This window comes from Lytechinus variegatus, chromosome 6 (genome assembly GCF_018143015.1).
Source record: "Lytechinus variegatus isolate NC3 chromosome 6, Lvar_3.0, whole genome shotgun sequence".
Classification (NCBI taxonomy): Eukaryota; Metazoa; Echinodermata; class Echinoidea; order Temnopleuroida; family Toxopneustidae; genus Lytechinus; species Lytechinus variegatus.
This window is the reverse complement of record NC_054745.1, coordinates 20127052-20145976: the sequence shown is the minus strand read 5'-3', so window position 1 is coordinate 20145976 and position 18925 is coordinate 20127052. Positions and strand designations below refer to the sequence as shown.

Below are 18925 nucleotides of genomic sequence, written 5' to 3'. Positions count from 1 at the left end.
GTATAACTCTCACTGAATTTAATTTACATTAAACCAAGTACTTGCGTGGATTTGGCTTCAGTTTCTATGCACACTGTTTTTGACATGCCTCAGTATTCATTTGTTGTAATCTGACCTAATTCGTTTGGTCTAAAATCAATGAAGAGAAGTCACTCTTAATGTTAGTGACAGATTTCCTATCAAAACCTGCTTAGTGATTTTTACATTCATCTTGGAAAAGGGGTTTCCTTTTTTGTTTTCTGTGATGCACAAATGCATTTTTCAAATTCAAGTTGCATGTTTAATTGGAACTTTGTTTTAAGGTTTGTTTGAAAATTTTAAAATGGATATCAATTTTTTGGGTGGCTTGATGCTGTCCCTTCACATTTCTAGATGTTTATCATCTTGTTTTTAATACAGACCTGTCCTGTACTATATTCTACAAGCCTGGCGCAGGTAGTCCCCTTTTGAACACACTCTGCTCAGAAAATGAATGTATCTGCTCCGGTGGTTCACTTAGTAAGTATCCAGTCTCCTACTACATGCATTGCCCCTCTGGCTCCTCTACCCTTCCCCCTCCCCTCCATCTTCTCCCTCGCTCACTCTTTCTCTCCCTTCTCCCTCCATCCCTCTCTCCCATCTATCTTCCTCTCTTCCCTCCCTCACTCTATTCCTTCCTCCCCCTCTCCTTGCCCCCACCTCCCCTTCCTCTCTCTCTCTTTACCCCCTTCCCCATCTTCCTCTCCCTCTTCGTTCCCCCCTCCCTTCCCCTCTACTTGCCCCCTCTCCCTCTTTCTTCCTCTCCTCCGCCTGCCTCCCTCCCTCCCTCTCCATCTCCTTCTCCCCTCCATGTCCCTCACCATGTCTCTTTTCTTCTTCCTCTCCCTTATGTTTTTAACCATGTCTGAATAAAATCAGTCTCATCTTATTGACCAATGTACATTTTATTTGTGTAAAAATATGAATTGTTTCTGTTTATTGTATTACAAAAATCTGCGACCCTTCTGGATAATATGTATGGAAATCCATATATGTCATATTTTTTCTGCATGAAATTTGCACAGGGTCTTTTGTAAACAAAGGAAAGCTCACTAAAGAAAACACCCAAGAAAACAAGGAATATATGAATAATGATAATATTAATAGCGGTATATTTACCCAGGGTAGCCACCTCAGTTCCGGAAACTGTTTTCCCAGCGTGCCCTGCTATTATTACCTTGGCCTTAGCTGGGCTGCCTAGGCGCTCAAACATTCAAGGAATTAATCCTGCTGGGTACCCATTCACTTCACCTGGGTCGAGTGCAGGACAGTGTGGATTTACTTTTTGCTGAATGAATAAACATATCTGGACAATATTTTGAACAAATTTTCATTTTAGATGTTGACGTTGCTGGCCATCCATAGTTGTGGCTGTTCGTATCAATCTTTGTAAAATGGGGCCCAGACTTAAAAAATCAAGTCAATCTTAGCCTTTGTCTTTCAGATGTAAAAATGCCTGTCTTACAACAAATTCTGATCAATCCGAACAACCTCAAATGTATGAAAATCCATCAATGTCATATTTTTTCTGCATGAAATTGATTGATGCCTATTTCAATTCTGTTACAGATTTCTGCAACCCTACTGGTCGCTGCCCTCGTTTATATTCTGCTATTGAATTGGAGGCAACTGCCTGTCAAGGCCACAGCGGTTATGGTAAATGACAATAGTAATCATAATAAACAGGTCCTGTATACTGCATATCACATTGTGATTATAATGGCCCGTATTCTGAAGTCAGGTTTAACTTAGACCATGGTCTACCTGCTAAAATTATGGGAAGCCAAAAGTGTCAATTTTTTTTATTAAATTGTATGTTTCTTATGTTTACTGTGCTGTTTTCTGATTCATCGATAGTGAAGACAATCATCTATTTATACTTCCTAGACAATAACAAATGATTTGAGAGCCAAATGAGCTGAAATATGGTATATCTATCATTAGTGATTTGTGTAACAATTGGCCATCCATACTCAAACCACAACTTTAAACCTGACTTCTGACTTTAAATCCGACTTCTGAATACGGGCTAATGTCTCTATTTCTCTCTATTACTCCAGCTTTAGCATGGCAGCCGTAATTGGTTCCATGACATTTACTCTGGCGACAATTTCTCTGATGGAAAATCAACACATTAAAGGACAAGCCCACCCCAACAAAACATTGATTCAGATAAAAAGAGAAAAATTCAACAAGCATAACACTGAAAATTTCATCAAAATCGGATGAAAAATAAGATAGTTATGACATTTTAAAGTTATACTTAATTTCACAAGACAGTTATATGCACATCCTAGTCTGTATGCATATTAGGAGACTCATGACGTCATCCACTCACGATTTCTTTTTTACTTTTTTATATGAAATATGGCATCTTCTAGTTTTCTTATTGTCAAGTGAAACAACAATAAATTACTACTGGACATGTGGAATTAGCATTGTTTGATACTATATGGTTCAGCCAAGTTGGTCCGTATTGCCAAATTTATCAAGAAGTGAAATATTGTATAATTCAAATAAAAAGCAAAAGAAATAGTGAGTGAAGGACATCATCGACTGTCTCATTTGCGTGTTGCTGAAATGTGCACATCACGGTTTTGTGGAAAATAAGGGAAAATTCAAAATATCATCACTTTATTATTTTACATCTGACTTTGATGAAATTTTCAGCATTATGCTATGCTGTACTTTGAATTGTCTCTATTTATTCACATCAACATTCAGGGGTAGACTTGATCTTTAAGCCATAAGACCTAACCTCCAAAACTAAATAAACCCTAATCTTAATCTTTACATTCTTCTGAACGGTTTTGTGGAAAATAAGGGAAAATTCAAAATATCATAACTTATTTTACATCGGATTTTGATGAAATTTTCAGCATTATGCTATGCTGTCTCTATTTATTCTCTATTTATTCACATCAACATTCAGGGGTAGACTTGATCTTTAAGCCATGAAACCTAACCCCCAAAACTAAATAAACCCTAATCTTAATCTTTACATTCTTTTGAAGCAAAGATTCTATTTCAATCCCAACTCTAACCCTATACCCTCCGAGGTGTTAAGACCAGGGGGGTGTTTCACAAAGATTTAAGTATGACTTAGGTCGCACTTAAATGTCGACGCGTACATGATATGCAACGCGCAATCTTATTGATCAATACGCATTAGTGCGCGTCCTCTTGGCATGATCTGACCAATGCTGTCATGCCTTTTATACTACGCGCAACTAGACATTTAAGTGCGACTCTAAGTCATACTTAAATCTTTGTGAAACACCCCCCAGAGCAAATTTCGCAGGAGCAGATGTTGTCATCGCCGTAATTACAGCGCATATGCATTTTAGGCATCAGCCCTAAAAAGACTGGGTTATTTTAGATATATTGAGGGCTGAAGTGGGCCATCATGGCCCCAGCTTTCTTATCTCAGCTGCTGTTCGCGCGATTGCGCTGAAATTTGGCACACATTTTTTTACCACGTAGATGATGGGGTGACCATAATTTGCGCACATTTGAAAAATTATCATGAAGTTGATTTTCAATCGAAAATTTCTCATTGCTCACACAAAATTAATCAAAATCATAAATACCAAACAGAAGGCAAGATCCCAAAGTCAAATTTGCTTGGCGGAATTATAAAGTAGGTCAAGTGTTTCGCTAGCATCGCGATCTCAAAATTCCATGACAGTCGACTAGTGTGCGCTCAGCCGAAAAAGTGTGATCATAATTTGAGTATGATCGCTTTGCAAGGCTTTAAAAAAGATATCAAGTAGACAAAGTAGATAAAATAATTACATCAGATGGAGGTTAAAATGCCATAAATTCGGTTGTACCACATTTTACTGACTTACTTGGAGACCTCTGCTTGCGCAGACTAGCGATTTCTTGATGCTTGTCGAGGAGATCAGATTTTCTCACAGCAGATGCCAAAGGTAACAAAAATTGCTAATGTTTTGCGAATATTTTCACAAAATAATAGAGACCTCACCATCAACAAAATTACCATACTAAATAATTTTAAGTCGCTCTTTCTGTTGGTGATAACAGTTTTAGAAGATATTAATTAGATATTGAGATATTAGACCATGCGCAAAATAACGTAACATACGAATTACGGTCTCACTACCATACTACAAGCCAGTATTAAAAAAAAAATATTTATTATGAATGAAATAATAACAATAGCCAATTTTTATCGCGCTTTTCCCAGAATGGCCCAAAGTGTGTTACAGCATATTATTTCCCCGGTCATCGGATGCATTTTAATCAAGCACGAAAAGTGCACAATTTCAACTCCCTGGGGAGCATTCCTTGCATTCATCGCAGCCACATTATGGCGCTGGCAAAATCAAACATACAATATCTTTCGCATCCTACCAGAATATGCAAGTTTATTCGTGAAAAACATTTGCATATTCAACCCCTGATTTCACTTCAAATTTTCTTCTTTTTTTGTCCAGATGTCATCATTGTAATCTACTTCAAATGTTTCCACAAAGAAAAATTGTGAAAGCCAATATTTTCCTTATGTATTTCTTTGTTTTAAAATTTCTTATGTATTTCTTTGTTTTTTCCTTTTTTTTGTTTTTCATTGTCATTTAATGAAAATTATAACAGATCATTGAACAACTAAATTTAACCCATTAGCATTTATTTTCAACATTCATGCTATTGTAATCTAACATTGTGTTTTATTCTGCGCAGCACTCAAGATCCACATTGAGAATGAACAAGTTATAGGCGGATTCAGGGTGTACAACTTCACCCTCAAAAAACAAATAAAAAGAGGTAAGTTCGAAATTATTCAGCCATAAATGTATTTTCTTATACGGGGGGGGGGTATTGAAATAGCCCCTCCCCCTCCCATTGACATTTTGTGATGAATCTGAAATGTTTCAGAATTGCACCACTTAGTTTTATGAGTTTTATTTAAAAAGTCTTGAGTTAACTTTTAAGATTTGCAACATCCTTCCATCCATCGAAAGTAAACAGCATTATTTAGGTGCATGTCAGACCCAAAATTGCTCTAAACTATTTACGACCAAAATAATGTTCCCAACAAATTTTCTTCAAAACAATAATAATAATGATAACTCAGAATTGATTTTATTTACATGTATGATATTGATGAGTTTTGTTGTAATCCCGATTATGTTTACATCAGATCATTGCTGAAAAACAGCATTTTACTGATCTTATGTACCTGACTAAATATATTCAAATAAATAAATCAATGAATGAATAAATAAATGAATACATGAATAAGTGAATAAATGAATAAATCAATAAAGAAATAAAGAAATGAATGAATAGATGTATAAATAAATAAATTTTAAAAAAGAAATGAATGAATAAATAAATAAATAAATAAAATTCATCATATAAACTCTTAAAAAAAAGTTTGGAATTCTGACTTTGATCAATAATTCCTCCTCGTTTTTAGTAAATCTCAATGTGTAATTAATAGCAATCAATAGAGCATTTAATTGTCTTTAAAATGATACCCTACATGATATGATTATGGTTCACATGGAGGTGCTGTGCCTTGAAATGTTGGGCAAGGTCAAAATTCAAAAGCTGCAAAATGCCACAATATTGAAAGTCACTGTTCTTTTTCTGTGGTGATGAGTGAGTTTCTCAGGGTTTTTTTTCTTACTTTGATCGATAATTACTCATCGTCTTTCGTAAATATTGATGTGTAATTAATGTCAATGAATAGATCATTTAATTGTCTTTAAAATGATACCCCACATGATGCGATTATCGTTCAAATGAAGGTGCAGTACCTTGAAATGTGGGGCAAGGTCAAAATTCAAAAGTTGCAAAATGACACAATATTGAAAATCACTATTCTTTTTTCACTGGTGAAGAGTGAGTTTCTCAGCGTTTTTTTTAAATTGTTTTCATGCACCTTAACATCAACATTAACATGGAATCAAACACACCTCTGCAAAAGCAAACACATAACAAACAAACAAACATGCATGGGTATATTTCAAACCACGATCACTCATACCATGTTATCTCACAGAACCATCACTACAGAAGCAGGGGCTTGATTTGAATGGATTTTCATCTCTATTGACACAGACAAAAGAATCATCTTCTGTATTGAACCTTCATGACTATTTCTACTCGTTTTGCAGCTTTTCAATTCAGACCTCATCCAACACTTTTGAATCCTGCTCTTCTCGTAATGGCATGATCATAACAAGCATGGTATCATTTTAAAGAGGATTAAATGATCTTTTGAATGATATCAAATATGCATTGTGTAAAATTGGGAGTTGGGAGAAATTAATGGCCAAACACAGATTTTCAAACCTTTTTTTGCTTGTTTTGTAGCTTTTTAATTCAGACCTCATCCAACACTTTTGAATCCTGCTCTTTTCGTAATGGCATGATCATAACAAGCATGGTATCATTTTAAAGAAAATTACATAATCTTTCGATGTAAAAATGCATTCTGTAAAGTTGGGAACTGGGAGAAATTAATGGCCAAACACAGATTTCCAAACCTTTTTTGAGGGGTTGATATTAAAATAAAATTAAATAAAATTAAAATTAAAATAAGGGTGCGTCAACGCGAACACGAAGATTCGTCCAAAGCCCCCCCGGTTTAGCCGAAAGGGTGCGTCGGGAGCGCCACGTCGCTACATGATAGCAACATTATTAGTCCAGGTATGGATCTTCATTCTTGTCATAGTCTTTTATATGATGGATGCATAATAAATGGGCTTATGTCGAAAGGGTGGGTGCTGTCGCGTTAGGGTGCGTCAACGCGAACGCGAAGATACGTCCAAAGCCCCCCGGTTTGGACGAAAGGGTGTGTTTAATAATAATGAATAAATAAAAATACAAATATTTATAAGAAAGCTGAATATAAGGTATTTTGCCAATTTGCACGTAAAATAGTGGATTTTCAATCATTTAAAGCATTGACAATTTGAGGAAAAGAAAGAAAAGTTCAACTAATAATAATGATGATAATAATAATAATAATAATGATGATAATAATAATTATGATAATAAAATCAGATACCCACCCTTGCAATAAGCCACTTGGCGCCAATTTTTCACTCCAAATTCATTTCCAGAAATTCACTCTTTGGGGTGAAAATAGAAGGTTATATATAGGTGGAAAATATTTCAGAAGAATTCAATTTCAAGGCAAGGTACTTATTACGACAAGATTATTAATCATGTCAATTCTAACATGCAAAAAGTAAAAACTGTCACAACTTACCCCGCCTTCCCCTATGAGGTCCACTTGAATGATAATATTATAGCCCTTTCACTACTCAGTGTTTTTATATAACAACCATTGTGTTAATGCCAAGTACCAGTAGCTGAACAGGTACAATTGAAATCATTGGGAAATATATTCTTGGTTTTGTTAATAGTTATGTAAAAGAAAAAGGTGTATATCATTAAAAAGGCCAGTGCTATTAAAGGGGCTCAAAAAACTCTGACCAGTTTATTGATGTTCAATCTTGTTTCATCTTGCATTGTCATAACAAATTTGAAAGTATTAGATAAGTTCCAAGACATGACAGGTGTATTTGTCACTAGAAATGCATGTCAGGTCACAATCAAGGTCAAAGGTCATTTGAGGTCAATCAACTGACCATTCTGTTGATGTTCAAGCTTGTTGTTTTGATGTTCAATCTTGTTTCATCTTGAAATGTCATAATAACTTTGAAAGTATCAGATAAGTTCCAAGACATGACAGGTGTATTTGTCACTAGAAATGCATATCAGGTCACAATCAAGGTCAAAGGTCAATTGGGGTCAATATAAACTGATCTTTCTGTTAATGTTCAAGCTTGTTGTTTTATTTGTTTCATTACGAAGGAGAAGAAAACATTCCTTTGAACGGAATGAGGCAGTTGTATGTCAATGAAGGTTGCAAGTGCCCCAAAATTGGACAACGAAATATCCCTGGTGACTTTTTACTCGTTGGCCGGGATTCCCTCAAGTACACCACCAGAGATGGAGTTGTAAGGTATATTAAAAATAACACACATCATGGAGGGTAATAGTAAGAATTATACACACAAGGTAACAGTTTGAACAGGATGGTTTCTATGGTAACAAGTGTGTGTAATAACTCAAATACCCGATCAAAATGATGTGTATTATTTGTTTAATAAGTTAGTGATGTGAATCCTTCTTATTTGCTATTATTAAAGGTCAAGTCCACCTCAGAAAAATGTTGATTTAAATCAATAGAGAAAAATCAGACAAGCACAATGCTGAAAATTTCACCAAAATCAGATGTAAAGTAAGAAAGTTATGACATTTCAAAGTTTCGTTTTTTGTCTCACCTGCGAAGCAAAGTGAGACTATAGGCGCCGCTTTTCCGACGGCGGCGGCGGCGTCAACATCAAATCTTAACCTGAGGTTAAGTTTTTGAAATGACATCATAACTTAGAAAGTATATGGACCTAGTTAATAAAACTTGGCCATAAGGTTAATCAAGTATTACTGAACATCCTATTAGAGTTTCATGTCACATGACCAAGGTCAAAGGTCATTTAGGGTCAATGAACTTAGACCATGTTGGAGGAATCAACATCGAAATCTTAACCTGAGGTTAAGTTTTTGAAATGTCATCATAACTTAGAAAATATATGGACCTAGTTCATGAAACTTGGACATAAGGTTAATCAAGTATCAATGAACATCCTGCATGAGTTTCACGTCACATGACCAAGGTCAAAGGTCATTTAGGGTCAATGAACTTTGGACGAATTGGGGATATCTGTTGAATTCCCATCATAACTTTGAAAGTTTATGGATCTGATTCATGAAACTTGGACATAATAGTAATCAAGCATCACTGAACATTTTGTGCAAGTTTCAGGTCACATGATCAAGGTCAAAGGTCATTTAGGGTCAATGAACTTTGGCCGAATTGGGGATATCTGTTGAATTCCCATCATAACTTTGAAAGTTTATGGATCTGATTCATGAAACTTGGACATAATAGTAATCAATCATCACTGAACATTTTGTGCAAGTTTCAGGTCTCATGATTAAGGTCAAAGGTCATTTAGGGTCAATGAACTTTGGCCGAATCGGGGGTATCTGTTGAATTACCATCATAACTTTGAAAGTTTATTGGTCTAGTTCGTTAAACTTGGACATTAGAGTAACCAAGTATCACTGAACATCCTGTGCGTGTTTCAGGTCACATGTCCAAGGTCAAAGGTCAATGAACTTTAGCCGAATTGGGTGTATCTGTTGAATTACCATCATAACTTTGAAAGTTTATGGATCTGATTCATGAAACTTGTACATAAGAGTAATCAAGTATCACTGAACATCCTGTTCCAGTTTCAGGTCACATGATCAAGGTCAAAGGTCATGTAAGGTCAATGAACTTTGGCCATGTTGGGGTTTTTTGTTGAATAACCATCATATCTCTGTAAGTTTATTGGTCTAGTTCATAAAAAGAGGACATAAGAGTAACCATGTATCACTGAACATCTTGTGCGAGTTAGAGTAGTATGCAAAGTCAGCACTGCTGCTATATTGAACCGCGTGATGCAGGTGAGACGGCCAGAGGCATTCCACTTGTTTTAAACAAAATAGTTATATGAACGAGCCTGTTACATCCAAATGATTGAGTCGATGATGTCACTCACTCACTATTTCTTTTGTTTTTTTATTGTTTGAATTATACAATATTTTAATTTATACGAATTTGACGATTAGGACCTCCTTGCCTGAAGCACAAAATGTTGAAGTAATGGAATTCCACGTGTTCAGGGAGGAATGAAGCTTCATTTCACATGACACTGATGAGAAAATAAGAATATTTCATATAATAAAATACAAAAGAAATAGGGAGTGAGTGATGTCATCAGTTCCTCATTTGCATACCGACCGAGATGTGCATATAACTGTTTTGTGAAATGAAGCGAAAGTTTAAAATGCCATAACTTATTTTACATCCGATTTTGATGAAATTTTCAGTGTCATGCTTGTTGAATTTTTCTCTTTTTATTCAAATCAAGTTTTTGTTGGTGTGGACTTATTCTTCAACTATTCTTAGAAACATTTAATTAACCCTTATTTAATGGGGAGTGGTCAATTTGATACCCCCCCCCTAAATAGACAATTTTTTTTTGTGCTGTCGTACAATTTTTTTTTTAACCTCACCGTGCACTGACTTTTTACTTACAAAATTTAAAAAAATGTGATTCTGTGTACAAAGTCAATGCAAATTTTGTTCTCTCAACCAAAAATCATGTATGATTATTCATTGTGCATGATTATTTTCACTTTTGTTGGTTGAAATAGATTTAGTTTATGTTATTTGTGATCGCAAAAGGATCCCCGACAAAAAAAAACAATTTTAAAAAGTTCTAAAAAACAAAGAAATACATGTACATAAGAATTTTTTTGAAATACTTAAATTGATTATATTACGGCAATTTTCTGTAGATATATATTAGAAATGTAAGAATTTATACTCTCACCAAAAATTAGCATTCTACAAGATATGAAGTGAATTAAAGGCAATACATTCACAAAAAACAAATTTTGGCAAATTTCATTCGCTCATTTGCATAATTAATTTGATAAAAAAATAAATGAACAATTCATTTTCTGAAAAATTTACTATTCGGTGTTGTAGCTTACTTCCGGCTTTACAGGCGTGCAAATTTTCATGGCGATCACGCAATCAGTGGCCGAGATCTGAAGATCCTTATATCCTGGTCTGAAAATAAAATAGGGTTAAGCACTAAATAAATTTCGCATATTCTTATTCTTATGATTTTTATTTTCATAATAAAACCATGACCATTCAATAATCTGTACCATATTATGGCCCGGGGGAGGGGGTGTGGGGGAGGGCGGATTTCGCTGCCCCTCTACATTTTTCAAGATAAATTCGCAGCGCCAAATTTTTTCAATCCCGCCACTCACTGACTTTTTACTTTTAAATCTCGCACAACTTTTGAGACCAAATTTGCAATGTCGGGGTACACGGTTACGAAATTACGCAACAGACCCATGTCACGCACTACTCAAAAACTTGAATTCATGTACAAATCCAATGCAAATTTTGTATCTAGCCAAACTTCCTGAATGTATCATGTTTTAAAAAAACAAATAAAATACACGAGAAAAAAATTGCGATACCAAATTTTTTTGAAGTACATCTGATTGGGATACTACAAAGAGTTTGTGAATAAAAAGTTAGCAGTTTTGGGGCTGCAAGAGAGCTGATTAGAGCAAATGTTTTATTTCATGCGTAAATTAGCAGTTAATTCATTAAATGAAAAATTTATTTTAAAAAATCTAACCATACAGCCTTGTAGATTTTATTGAACACTACCAGTGTGCAAATTTTCACAGTGCTTGCGTGATCGATGGCGGAGATCTCAGCTTGAGAGGGGTCCAAGTAACATGGCTCTTTTAGGGTTAAACCATGATCTAATTAATGTCAGCTTAATCAAAATACAAATAGAAAACAATTACAAACAGCTTTATGAAACATATGCATGTTTTCCTGATTGTTATTGTGGTAATGTGTTTATGCAAAGGAGCTACTCGGGGGGCCCTAACATAAAGCTTAGCAATGATTTGACGTTTCTCTATGTTTGATTGCATTGACTTCAGTGTACGTGAAAATCAAGGGTAAGATTAATCACTAACCTTTGTGTGACAGGACCTTGGTCCCTTATCACACTCCTCCTTTAGTGAGACAATTTAACTCCTTTCAGACTCAGATTTGTGTCTTTTCAGAGAACATTCACCTTTTTCGGAGTGGAAATGTCTAAATAGATCCCCAATTCACTCAAGAAGGGCTATAATGTAATCAACAACGATGTGCAGTTCACTCCAAACGGGTTGGTGCCTGATTGGGTTTGAACTTCTTTTTGGAGTGGAAATGTCTTAATGGATCCCTAATTCACTCCTGAAGAAGTTATAATGTAATACCTGAAGATGTATAGTTCACTCCAAAGGGATTGATCCCAGGGCCCTGTTGTACAAAAAGTTACGATTAATCCGATCAATCATAACTCTATGGAAATCCATCAGTGTCATAATTTTTTCTACAAAAAATTTGCACAATGTCCTTTTTATGCAAAGAGAAACACAGTGAATTTTCAAGAAAACAATGAATGCATGATTATACATCACAGCTAGATAATATTTTGAACAAACATGCATGACAGATGTTGACGTTGCTGGCCGTCCATAGTTGGGATGGATCGGATGGATCAGATCAATCGAAACTCTTTGTACAACAGGGCCCAGGTATCACTCTGAGAGGATTGTCATGAGTGTGATTTAGGACTGGGTAGGGAGTACTGTCACATTATGGTCTCAAGGTTGTCATTATTTTTCACATCGACAAACTTCTTTTCTTTGTTTAGATACCGATACTTGTATGGAAAATTCTCAAAGATGGTACTCTATCCAAGGCAGGAGTTAGAGAGAAATTCCGACATACGCCAAGCATTGAGTACCTTTGAATCGAACATGGATGAAGCGACCGCCTGCTCTGGTGAGAGTTAACTCACTTCAGTTTGGAACCAGTTAATAGTGGGATTGTTCTCAAACCCCATCACTCATTACTTATGCCCAGTAAAGCCACCATGCCGATAGGTATGTCATGGGTTAGTATTACCGATTGATCAGTATCACCCATGGATAAACCATAACATGTGTCTTTATTGTAATGATATCGCACAGTATACACGCTTAACTCTTTTTGTTGTGAGCTTGAATTTTTTTGCATGTGCAGCAACAGTAATGTTTGAAAATGTGAATTTTAGAAAATTAGATCTTATCAAATATACCATAAATCCAAGCCCAGCAAGGCAGATAAAGGAATATTACAATTATTAGATGGTAGGTTGCTTACTGCTATTTTTTTTTAACTGAATATCATGAAAAAGTTGAATTAACAGACTCATCATATCTGTTTAGAAACTTTCAAAATTGTGCTTCTCTTTGTACATCTTTGTTCTTATTTCATGACGTTGTATATTTGATTTGTTTCAATCCTGGATTTGAAATAAGGTTTTTTGCTTAATTGCTTAATTGATTTCATGAATAAATTAAGATATGAAATAATAAATTAATTGAATGAGTAAATAAATGAATGAAATTAATGAATGAATTAATAAATAAGTAATTTGATTATATGAATGAATAACTATATAATATATAAATAAATGAATCCCCAATACATTGATTGTATGGTATAAACTTTGATGAAATCTGAGATGAGTTAGTAAAACAAAAGCTAACTCTAGATTCACTTGAACTAATACCCTTTTCATAAACCTAGCCTCCAATAGCCGCCTAAGAGTAATGCGGATAATTCAATAAAAATTGCGTTCATAAACTCCGAAAATAAGCCGCATTATTTTTACGAGCGCCCGTCCTGAAAAAGGAGGATAATCGTCATGACAGCTGGACACGCCCCCTCGGATGCGGTTGTGTCGGAAAAGGGTGACCTTGTGACCGCACTATGGCAATTATCCGCATTATTTGGAAATGCGTTCATAAACATAAAATCTTGTCCTGATGCTGCTATTATGCGGATAATAGCAGCATCAAAATAATGCGGATAACTCTGGTCCTCCTCCAATTTTATGACCAAATTATGCTGCTATTAGCCGCATAATTGGGTTTATGAAAGGGGTATAAATAATCTACAATAATCATAATAATAATTTTACATCATGATTTATTATTATAAGTGCTTTATGTACTTTGTATTCTTACACACAATCTGGCTGAAACTGAATTAATAAAATGTACTCAATCAGGTATGATTGCTTTATAACAAGACACAAGTGATATTTTTATGATAAATTGTATAATTGATTTGTAACCTGTATGCGAAGTATGTGGCTCCTATAGAGTTGAATAATCTGTGCTTTTATTGACAAATGGGATCAGTTTAGCTTTGCAAAAACATCTCATTTAAAAGCAGTTACAATCCTTGTACAGTGCAGCAAATGAAATTTCTTTTTGAGTGGTTTCGGTACAGTTAGTGTGTTTAAATGAAAGTGTATGATGAAATAAACCTGAATTGAGAAGCATGTGGTTCGTGTACACTTATTATATTCTTTGTTGTTGTCTGTGTGGTTGTGGAGGGTGTGTGATATATTTTTAGCCATTTAGCAGTTAGTGTGGTTTTTATGAAAGTGTATGTGGTTTGTGTACAGTTATTATGCCTTCTATGTTCTTTGTGTTTGTGTGTGTGGGTGTGCCAGGGTGTGAAGGGTGTGTGTTTGTGAGTTTAGTACATATTTTTTTTAATGAATTTTGTGGCCATTTAACTGTGGTTTTTATGGAAGTGTATGATCAAAGAAACCTGAATTGAGAAGCGTGTGGTTATTGTACAACAGTTATTATGACTTCTATGTTCTTTGTGTGTGGGGGTGTGGAGGGTTTGTGTTTGTGACTTTTAGTACATATTTTTTATGAATTTTGTGGCCATTTACTGGTTTTTATGAAAGTGTATGATAAAATAATCCTGAATTGAGAAGCATGTGGTTTGTGTACACTTATTATGTTCTTTGTTGTTGTCTGTGTGCTTTTGTAGGGTGTGTGACATATTTTGTGTAAATTTTGTAGCCATTTAGCAGTTAGTGTGGGTTTTATGAAAGTGGATGATCAAATAAACCTAAATTGAGAAGCATATGATTTATGTACAGTTATTATTACTTATATGTTCTTTGTGTTTGTGTGTGTGGGTGCGTCGGTGTGGAGGGTGTGTTTTTGAGAGTTTTAGTACATATTTTTTTATGAATTTTGTGGCCATTTAACTTTGGTTTTTATGAAAGTGTATGATAAAATAAACCTGAATTGAGAAGCATGTGGTTCGTGTACACTTATTATATTCTTTGTTGTTGTCTGTGTGGTTGTAGCCATTTAGCAGTTAGTGTGGTTTTTATGAAAGTGTATGTGGTTTGTGTACAGTTATTATGCCTTCTATGTTCTTTGTGTTTGTGTGTGTGGGTGTGCCAGGGTGTGAAGGGTGTGTGTTTGTGAGTTTAGTACATATTTTTTTTATGAATTTGTGGCCATTTAACTGGTTTTTATGGAAGTGTATGATCAAATAAAATTGAATTGAGAAGCGTGTGGTTATTGTACAACAGTTATTATGACTTCTATGTTCATTGTGTGTGGGGGTGTGGAGGATGTGTTTTTGTGAGTTTTAGTACATATTTTTTTATGAATTATGTGGTCATTTACCTTTGGTTTTTATGAAAGTGTATGATAAAATAATCCTGAATTGAGAAGCATGTGGTTTGTGTACACTTATTATGTTCTTTGTTGTTGTCTGTGTGCTTTTGTAGGGTGTGTGACATATTTTGTGTAAATTTTGTAGCCATTTAGCAGTTAGTGTGGGTTTTATGAAAGTGGATGATCAAATAAACCTAAATTGAGAAGCATATGATTTATGTACAGTTATTATTACTTATATGTTCTTTGTGTTTGTGTGTGTGGGTGCGTCGGTGTGGAGGGTGTGTTTTTGAGAGTTTTAGTACATATTTTTTTATGAATTTTGTGGCCATTTAACTTTGGTTTTTATGAAAGTGTATGATAAAATAAACCTGAATTGAGAAGCATGTGGTTCGTGTACACTTATTATATTCTTTGTTGTTGTCTGTGTGGTTGTAGCCATTTAGCAGTTAGTGTGGTTTTTATGAAAGTGTATGTGGTTTGTGTACAGTTATTATGCCTTCTATGTTCTTTGTGTTTATGTGTGTGGGTGTGCCAGGGTGTGAAGGGTGTGTGTTTGTGAGTTTAGTACATATTTTCTTATGAATTTGGTGGCCAATTAACTGGTTTTTATGGAACTGTATGATCAAAGAAACCTGAATTGAGATGCGTGTGGTTATTGTACAACAGTTATTATGACTTCTATGTTCATTGTGTGTGGGGGTGTGGAGGATGTGTTTTTGTGAGTTTTTAGTACATATTTTTTTATGAATTATGTGGTCATTTACCTTTGGTTTTTATGAAAGTGTATGATAAAATAATCCTGAATTGAGAAGCATGTGGTTTGTGTACACTTATTATGTTCTTTGTTGTTGTCTGTGTGCTTTTGTAGGGTGTGTGACATATTTTGTGTAAATTTTGTAGCCATTTAGCAGTTAGTGTGGGTTTTATGAAAGTGGATGATCAAATAAACCTAAATTGAGAAGCATATGATTTATGTACAGTTATTATTACTTATATGTTCTTTGTGTTTGTGTGTGTGGGTGCGTCGGTGTGGAGGGTGTGTTTTTGAGAGTTTTAGTACATATTTTTTTATGAATTTTGTGGCCATTTAACTTTGGTTTTTATGAAAGTGTATGATAAAATAAACCTGAATTGAGAAGCATGTGGTTCGTGTACACTTATTATATTCTTTGTTGTTGTCTGTGTGGTTGTAGCCATTTAGCAGTTAGTGTGGTTTTTATGAAAGTGTATGTGGTTTGTGTACAGTTATTATGCCTTCTATGTTCTTTGTGTTTATGTGTGTGGGTGTGCCAGGGTGTGAAGGGTGTGTGTTTGTGAGTTTAGTACATATTTTCTTATGAATTTGGTGGCCAATTAACTGGTTTTTATGGAACTGTATGATCAAAGAAACCTGAATTGAGATGCGTGTGGTTATTGTACAACAGTTATTATGACTTCTATGTTCATTGTGTGTGGGGGTGTGGAGGATGTGTTTTTGTGAGTTTTAGTACATATTTTTTTATGAATTCTGTGGCCATTTAACTTTGGTTTTTATGAAAGTGTATGATGAAATAATCCTGAATTGAGAAGCATGTGGTTCGTGTACACTTATTATATTCTTTGTTGTTGTCTGTGTGGTTGTAGCCATTTAGCAGTTAGTGTGGTTTTTATGAAAGTGTATGTGGTTTGTGTACAGTTATTATGCCTTCTATGTTCTTTGTGTTTATGTGTGTGGGTGTGCCAGGGTGTGAAGGGTGTGTGTTTGTGAGTTTAGTACATATTTTCTTATGAATTTGGTGGCCAATTAACTGGTTTTTATGGAAGTGTATGATCAAATAAACCTGAATTGAGAAGCGTGTGGTTATTGTACAACAGTTATTATGACTTCTATGTTCATTGTGTGTGGGGGTGTGGAGGGTGTGTTTTTGAGAGTTTTAGTACATATTTTTTTATGAATTTTGTGGCCATTTAACTTTGGTTTTTATGAAAGTGTATGATAAAATAAACCTGAATTGAGAAGCATGTGGTTCGTGTACACTTATTATATTCTTTGTTGTTGTCTGTGTGGTTGTAGCCATTTAGCAGTTAGTGTGGTTTTTATGAAAGTGTATGTGGTTTGTGTACAGTTATTATGCCTTCTATGTTCTTTGTGTTTATGTGTGTGGGTGTGCCAGGGTGTGAAGGGTGTGTGTTTGTGAGTTTAGTACATATTTTCTTATGAATTTGGTGGCCAATTAACTGGTTTTTATGGAACTGTATGATCAAAGAAACCTGAATTGAGATGCGTGTGGTTATTGTACAACAGTTATTATGACTTCTATGTTCATTGTGTGTGGGGGTGTGGAGGATGTGTTTTTGTGAGTTTTAGTACATATTTTTTTATGAATTATGTGGTCATTTACCTTTGGTTTTTATGAAAGTGTATGATAAAATAATCCTGAATTGAGAAGCATGTGGTTTGTGTACACTTATTATGTTCTTTGTTGTTGTCTGTGTGCTTTTGTAGGGTGTGTGACATATTTTGTGTAAATTTTGTAGCCATTTAGCAGTTAGTGTGGGTTTTATGAAAGTGGATGATCAAATAAACCTAAATTGAGAAGCATATGATTTATGTACAGTTATTATTACTTATATGTTCTTTGTGTTTGTGTGTGTGGGTGCGTCGGTGTGGAGGGTGTGTTTTTGAGAGTTTTAGTACATATTTTTTTATGAATTTTGTGGCCATTTAACTTTGGTTTTTATGAAAGTGTATGATAAAATAAACCTGAATTGAGAAGCATGTGGTTCGTGTACACTTATTATATTCTTTGTTGTTGTCTGTGTGGTTGTAGCCATTTAGCAGTTAGTGTGGTTTTTATGAAAGTGTATGTGGTTTGTGTACAGTTATTATGCCTTCTATGTTCTTTGTGTTTATGTGTGTGGGTGTGCCAGGGTGTGAAGGGTGTGTGTTTGTGAGTTTAGTACATATTTTCTTATGAATTTGGTGGCCAATTAACTGGTTTTTATGGAAGTGTATGATCAAATAAACCTGAATTGAGAAGCGTGTGGTTATTGTACAACAGTTATTATGACTTCTATGTTCATTGTGTGTGGGGGTGTGGAGGATGTGTTTTTGTGAGTTTTAGTACATATTTTTTTATGAATTCTGTGGCCATTTACCTTTGGTTTTTATGAAAGTGTATGATGAAATAAACCTGAATTGAGAAGCATGTGGTTTGTGTACACTTATTATATTCTTTGTTGTCTGTGTGGTTGTGGAGGGTGTGTGATATATTTTGTGTAAATTTTGTAGCCATTTAGCAGGTAGTGTGGCTTTTATGAAAGTGGATGATCAAATAAACCTAAATTGAGAAGCATATGATTTGTGTACAATTATTACTTATATGTTCTTTGTGTTTGTGTGTGTGGGTGCGTCGGTGTGGAGGGTGTGTTTTTGTGAGTTTTAGTACATATTTTTTTATGAATTTTGTTGCCATCTAACTGTGGTTTTTATGGAAGTGTATGATCAAAGAAACCTGAATTGAGAAGCGTGTGGTTATTGTACAACAGTTATTATGACTTCTATGTTCTTTGTGTGTGGGGGTGTGGAGGGTTTGTGTTTGTGACTTTTAGTACATATTTTTTATGAATTTTGTGGCCATTTACTGGTTTTTATGAAAGTGTATGATGAAATAAACCTGAATTGAGAAGCATTTAGTTT

At 34.8% G+C, this 18925-nt stretch overlaps 1 protein-coding gene across 1 annotated transcript in view; it reads left to right on the top strand.

The window, feature by feature from the left end:
• The window catches only part of LOC121417165 (complement C3-like), a 110779-nt gene extending 97461 nt beyond the window's left edge, over positions 1-13318 (top strand). Inside the window, exons 36-40 of the mRNA XM_041610757.1 lie at positions 400-498; positions 1588-1674; positions 4723-4806; positions 7873-8023; positions 12414-13318. Of these exons, the coding sequence (XP_041466691.1) occupies positions 400-498; positions 1588-1674; positions 4723-4806; positions 7873-8023; positions 12414-12555 (563 nt within the window). The 3' untranslated portion in view covers positions 12556-13318. The remainder of the gene's footprint in view (positions 1-399; positions 499-1587; positions 1675-4722; positions 4807-7872; positions 8024-12413) is intronic.
• Positions 13319-18925: the final 5607 nt, after the last annotated feature.